Source organism: Malania oleifera, chromosome 10 (genome assembly GCF_029873635.1).
Source record: "Malania oleifera isolate guangnan ecotype guangnan chromosome 10, ASM2987363v1, whole genome shotgun sequence".
Lineage (NCBI taxonomy): Eukaryota > Viridiplantae > Streptophyta > Magnoliopsida > Santalales > Ximeniaceae > Malania > Malania oleifera.
This window is the reverse complement of record NC_080426.1, coordinates 33,730,526-33,737,511: the sequence shown is the minus strand read 5'-3', so window position 1 is coordinate 33,737,511 and position 6,986 is coordinate 33,730,526. Positions and strand designations below refer to the sequence as shown.

The 6,986-nt window shown below is 39.5% G+C and overlaps 1 protein-coding gene across 2 annotated transcripts in view; it reads left to right on the top strand.

Annotated features, from left to right (window-relative positions):
* The first annotated feature begins 459 nt into the window (after positions 1 to 459).
* Positions 460 to 6,986, top strand: part of LOC131166983 (protein VASCULAR ASSOCIATED DEATH 1, chloroplastic) — a 58,826-nt gene continuing 52,299 nt past the window's right edge. Inside the window, exons 1-4 of one of the 2 annotated variants that reach the window (XM_058125691.1) lie at positions 460 to 793; positions 925 to 984; positions 5,803 to 5,853; positions 5,981 to 6,046. In XM_058125691.1, coding sequence (XP_057981674.1) covers positions 647 to 793; positions 925 to 984; positions 5,803 to 5,853; positions 5,981 to 6,046 — 324 coding nt within the window. In that variant the 5' untranslated portion in view covers positions 460 to 646. The remainder of the gene's footprint in view (positions 794 to 924; positions 985 to 5,802; positions 5,854 to 5,980; positions 6,047 to 6,986) is intronic. The other variant, XM_058125693.1, reaches the window with a different exon arrangement.

Here is a 6,986-nt window from a genome sequence, read left to right as displayed (position 1 = left end):
AAATAATTAATATCCTTGCATTTCTATAAAATACACACCATTAGGTAATTTGAAATGCTATAGATAACATCTAATGCATACGTATATAAAGCTTATTACAATAATGTGTTTTAAAAAGCTAAACAAAAATGCAATGTATTATTTTCACATTTTTAAATGATAGATCCCTCATGTTAAAGAAAAAAAAGATTGCTAATAACCTCACTGGGATATCGCTATAATTTGAAGGATTTTATTTGTGAAGATGTAAAAAGGATATTGAGTTATTTGGTAATCAGGCTATAATATTTGTCAAGGGGAAAAAAAAAAAAATTATTATAAAATAGGTTGTTCAAATTGGACCTCTCATTACAGGACGACGCGAACCGACAAAAGAAGCCCGTGACGATCACGGGCTCGCGATCATTTTTTATTTTTATTTTTTGTTTTTCCTTCCCTCCTCTTCCACTTCCCTGACTTGAGAGTTCCGCTACGCTACTCACGGCAGGACGCAAATGCAAAATGTCGCGCTGTTAAAAGTCTCTAACCGACGCTCTCCCTTTTCTTCTCGTTCATTGTCAGAACAATAATACCCAACTACTATCGCTGAGTCCACCGGTTTTGAACTCCAAACTAGATCTCTCTCTCTCTCTCTCTCCCTCTCTCTATGTGTGCCATGGCGGTGGCCTCCCGAAGCGCAGAGAAGATCGAGCCGTCGCAGAGCACCGAGCCCTCCGATGCTGCATCTGAATCATTTGATCGCAATGACTCTTCTAATTCTTCCCCAAACTTCGCCCGAGATTTCGATCTTCAGGTGTAATTCATACTCCATTTATGTTTGAGTCCTTGTTGAGATTTTGTTTTGAGGCAATTGATTGTCGGTCTTGCGCGTTTTGTGAACACTCTCGGTTTAGTTCTCAACAATTCTGTGGCGCTTTGTCGCAGTCTCCGGCGTCTTTGAGGAGTGAAGAGTATCGGCAACTGTTTCGACTTCCTCCCGATGAAGTGAGTGAGTTGAGGCAGTTTATAGTAAATATTTGGAAATCTTGATCATTTATCCGGCTTGCGTGTGGCTGCTTTCCTAACTTCATTTCCAGTATGAAAATGCCCGACTCTAATTTGTGAAGACCTTAAGAGGATCATTTTGTTATAGTATATTTTTAGTATTTTGTTAGGACATTATTAGGACTTTTGTTTGGATGTACTTGAAGTTATTAGGATATAATAATTTTAGATAAGGATCACACTTTTTCAAAATTAAGATTTTAGAGAACTCTATAGGCTGAAGCTCTTTTGAGCAAGAACCAAAAAACAAGGGGCAGAACAAAAAGAAAGTAGTAAAATAGTAAAGGACGCCCAAGGAAATGGGGGTCTGAGCCACAGTCATGCAGAAGAAAAACAACAAACCAGTCAAGTGGATAACACTGTAATCTGAAGAACTGGAGGGAGGTAAATATGCCTTCCTTGCCATGGGTAAATGAGCAAAAAGAAAGAAGGAAATTTAGCTTACTCATTTGCTTTTAACTCTCACACATGATATCTACTTTTAACCAATGAAATCAAAATCAGTTTTTCCCCATTTAAACAAGTTTAATGCTGTGAACCCAAGCATTCATTTTAATTTTACTCATGATTGTGGAAGAATATGCCTTTATAAAGAGATGCATCGTACGACAAGATCACAATCTCTAGTGATGCCTTTAATACCTATTTGCCCTTACGTTGTTTGGGTTGCTGTGTCACAAGCAATCCTTGGACTAAAGGGTAAAACAAAAGAAAAAATATCATAAATCTAAGAGTCTCATTTTGGTCTTTTCAGGATTGAAATAGTGCTATATTTTACCGTTATATAGACGATGTTCTTTGTTTTTCCAAACTTTCTTCAAGAATTGTAAATAAAAATAGATGTTAGGGTCTTAAAGTTTTGTGACCCTGACACATGGTTTTGGTATATGATTCTGAATTGGAGAAAGACCAATTAACTTGGATGCAACCATGCAAATGTTATGGAGATGGTTCCAATATAACGCTATGGCGTTGTGGTTGGTCTAGATAGTACTGATGGTGGTGTTTTCGAATCTAAGATGTATGATCATTAAATCCCTGGTGGTTACTTGTACGTAAATGGGAATACCTTGGAGACTTGTCTTTTAGGGGAACAACAAGTGAGGGACCTACCTCCCTTGGTGTCTTATTGGGTAGTGAGCACCCTGAGTATTGAGGGGTGGGCTCTTGACATCTTCAAGGGGTGTCTTGGGTTTCCATGTGGGATTGGGAGCCCCATGGACAATCCATTTGGGAATAAGATTGCACAGTACTCTTAGCCCGGAGGTTTGATGTCTGTGTTTTGGCTATCCTGTTGGGCGGAGTCATTCTAGATCTGATTGGACTATCGTTGGGTGTAAATCCTTCGTGTGTCTTGCTCAAGTCATGCATGGTCTCACTTCCTCTAGTCCCAGGTAGTGGGTCGCAAGTGATAGGTATGCTGACATGAGGTTGTGCTGTGGGGATGTGAGTTACTCTCAGTGCTGGTGGAATATGAGTTTATCTCCTTTACAGTTCGAGTTTGGGTTCCTCTATCACAATCTCAGTTGGATCAAGGGCTATTGAGCCATAAGACTTGATCACTGGGTTAGACATTTGAGTATTTCCTTGCATAAAGATGAGTGTAGGTGGGATGGACTTGGTGTAGTTTAGCCGCAACACTAGCATGACTCCTTGACACTTTGGCAGATCTTGACAATGGTGATTCCTCTTGGTCATTCAGATCTCCACATCCATGACAAGGTCATATCAGAGTGGATCTCTTGATCTTGAATGAAAATGAGATGGATACTATTGCCATCAACTTGATTGTGGTAATTCGGTTTGCGGGGTAAAGAGCAAGTTATCTTTGAGTAGGTCCTTGTCTCATGCTCACCTTTGGTCATGTGACTTGTTATGGTTAATGAAGCTAAAGTTGGCCTTCATTGAATATATGGTGAACATCAGGATAGTTGATGGGGCCATGTACCCTTGAGAAGGGATGAGGTTTAACTGAGGGGGACTAATATTAGTATACGTTGTGCCGTTGAGGTGAATACGGTAACTACGCTTTGGGAGTTGTCCTATTGTGGTTGGCATTGGAGCTCGGATGGTTGTTCGTTGAGTCTTCATGGTGTCCTCGTTCCACAAATAGGGGTGATACTCTTAGATTTGGTAGAAATGGATGGTTGGAGGAGTTTGCCCATGGGTGTAACTATGGGGAAGAATGAGTTGTGAGCACCCTGGACAGGTAATCCTCGAGCCACTAATGCGACTTTGTGTTGGTCACGGTGGTGATGTTTACCCAATGGATAGGGACTTAAAGGGAACCACGAATGTTGCTCATTGGACTTCATTGGAACCCAAAGATGCTTTTATAATTTGAGTTTCGGTGGGAATGTGGTTGGAGACCTCAATTATGGAATTGACAAGAGTGCTTTTGTGCCACTGGCATTTTGGCCTTGTTGCTGACTCGTGCTAGAAGGATTGGAATAAGTTTTGTCGAAGGACATTTGAGCCATGTTGCCAGCGCGCATGTGACCTGTATTGGCTAGAGGGCCTTCCTATTTTTTGTTGTTGTGTAGGTTCGTGCAACACAATCAAGCTAGAGGACCGCCTTTCAGACGAAAGCTTGAATATGCCAGAGTGCAGTGGTATAAGAATGTTAACCAAGATGGATTGTTGCTGAGATCGGTTTGTTAGAGGAGAGAAGATTAGGAATCTTGAGCTTTGGTTTGGTTTAAGACTTGGATATGGAAGATTGGTAACGATTTTGAAGATTGGCACTTGAGGTGTGACTTGTGATTGTACCTTGAGGACTCAAGTAAGTTCTCGTGGTGATTGTGTGGTTGGATTTGAGCCTATTGGTTAACTTGGAATTGTGGGATGCAGGAACATGTTGGTTACCTTGTGAGGAATTGGGTTGTGAATCTTGGATGTTGAGATTGTTTGTGTTTTAGGAGTTTCCTTTGGTGTGGATTCATCATTGCAGTTGTGTTTCGTGAGACTCTCCAAGAGTGGGGACTCACCTTTGGAACGGTATGCCAGAAATGTGCTTGGTTGTCTTGTTGGGGATGGTAACCCCATGGTTTTGGATTGCTGATATTGGAAGAGACTTCATATGGCAGACTCATCTTTGGAGTTGTCTCTTGTTAGACTCTTAGGTGGGAACTCACTTTGGAAAAGGTATGTTGGTTTTGAGCTTTTGATGTACCACAAAGTGGTTCAGTGGTCAGACTTGGGGAAACCTTCGGGATGGGATATATCCTTTGAAGTATAAGGTTGGTATGGAACCTTGAGCTTGTACTCGAATGTCAAAATCTTTACAAGTTGTGAGAAGTAGAGAGGTCTTCAAATTGATTAGTGGTTAGTTAAGGGTTTCAAAATATGACCCTCCTACTATGAGAAGGGAGTTGTGTTATCTGTTAGAAGATGGTACTAGTACAAAGTATAAAAAATGGGGTTATGAGGACAACCATGACCAGAATAAGACTTTTGTGTTCGTTGCTCCTTAGATTGAATTGAGATGAGTTTCGGCTGGTTTTATATTGAGTTTGGATTTGCGTAGTGTCTTGCCTTAGTGAACATGTGGCGAATGATCTTTTGCACTCGATTAAGACTTTGAGCTTTGAGAGATCAGGTTGCAACATGGATTTGTATCAAAGATTGTGAGTTTGAGTTGTGGGAGAATGTTGCTATCTTCATAATTGTTAGTATGTTGGTTGGTGGTCAGCTTGCAGTTGAGCTACGTATTGAACATGAGAAGTCTTGAATTGAATCAAAGACTTGAGTGTGATTTAGGGGAAGCTACTTTCAGTTTTGAATTTGTGCTAGGTTGAAGACCTCATGTTCAGAAATATGTTCCTTGAGCGTCTTCAAATCAGATTGAGATCAAGGTCATAGTGGGATTTGAGACAAGTTTGGTTGCTGTGAAGAGCTTGGGATAGTAGTTGGTCTGAAGCCTCCTACTTTGTGGTTCTAGCCTCCTGGGAGTGTTAGTGGAAATCCGGTTGTGTATGTTTGTCAAAGAAGATGTTGATTAGATGTCTTAGAGTTTTGTGACCTTGACAAATGGTTATGGATATGACTTGAACTTGGAGCGAAGGTCTAACCTAGATGCACCTATGGATTGTTCCTCTATGTCATTGTGACATTGTGTTTGGTTTGGATAGTATTGATAGTGGTGTTCTCAAATCTAAGACATATGATCATTAGTTCCTTGGTGGTTACTTATACGTAAATGGGAATACTTCAGAGACTTGTATTTTGGGGGAACACCAGCTAAATGGCTTACCTCCCCCGCATACTATTGGGGACTAAGTGAGCACCTTGAGGAATGCTCAGGAGCGGGCTTTATGCTTCCTTGAGAGGTGTCATGGGCTTCTGTGTGGGATTAGGAGCCCTATGGATGATCCATTTGGAAATGAAAAAAAAAATAAAAACAATAGTCACCGAGTAGAGCATTCCCTAATATGACAATTTGAAATTTTGAACTCGATGAAATCTCTTTGTTTTTGCCCAGGATGAAGAGATCAGTCAAAAAAGAACTGAGTTTAGCACTCCCCCTCCTCCCCACCTCCTAGCATGTACTAGTTTAGATACTCGATGGATCTCTATCATTCTACTAATCTTTTAGACATGCTCTTTTTATTTTTTATTTTTATTTTTCCTTGCACGTCCTTAACCAAGATTTTAACTGTGCATTTTGGATGTGCTCGTATATTTCCTTTTTTTCACTTTTCCTTCACAGGTATTTTAGATGTGCTTATTTATTTATTTTTTTTCTATTATCCTTTGCAGGTCCTTGTTCAAGATTTTAACTGTGCATTCCAGGAGAGTATTCTTCTTCAGGTAATAATAATTATCGATTACATTGGTTCCTTGCCAGCATAGTTTTCCTTTGTGAGTTCTTGTTGACTAGGATTTACATGTTTTTTCCCCCTTTCTAATTTCATTTCATTGCTATTTATGGTTGCAGGGGCATATGTATATGTTTGTTCATTATATTTGCTTCTATTCTAACATCTTTGGGTTCGAGACAAAGGTATGATATCCTGAATTATTTAAAACTGGGTTCTACATTGGGAAAAACTGGAATATCCACTTCATTTATTGTCTGAACTCTTATTAACTCCTTGAAGGCAGTTAGAGAAACAAATGAGAGTGATAGCATGCCTTACATGAATTTATCTACATCTCTACAATTTCCCTAATCTTATTCAACATGCGCAGCGACTCACAACAAAGCATTGAATCGGTTCTAGTGGAAATTAGCTCAAACTAGTACTTTAGTTCACTAACCAAAATAGATAGAGAGTACTCTTATAATGCATGTGACTTGCATGCATGAAACTTCCCTAACATATTCACACTCCCCCCACCCAATAAGACAAAGTCTAGAAGCTTGATTTCTTCCGCAATTTCCCATGTGGCATTGGATGGTGAGAGTCTCAGCCAGCGAATTGTGTAGCCAAACTTTCACCTAGATAACTTTACAATACTTACAAGATAGACGATCCCCGTTTCTAGTTAAGAAGAAATCTATTTGACTTTATTATGCCCACTCTTGAAAGTTATTAAGTGTTCTTCTCTTTTAATAAAACAAATATTTAATACAACCAAATCGTAAGACATGGCAAAATCTAAAATTGTATGACCAGCCTCATTTTTATCTCCATATTTGTGACCTCCATGTATCCCCTCATGGCCTATATTATCTTTTCCAATGCGTCCACTCTAATCGGCTCCTATGAATGTCTTTTTAGATGTTGACATCCCTTGTAACATGCTATCCATATCTTCCAAAAATTGTCTTTAAGATATTCTACTAGCCTATTTGGGGAGCATAGATGCTAATGATATTTTTGTCTACAATAATTCCCACAATTTTTATGTTTCTCTTTTCTAGTTTACCGAAGTGTAAATCCTGATTTTTCAATTTCTCAAGTTTTCTCCCCTACCCATTCATCTCTTGAAGGCTAATT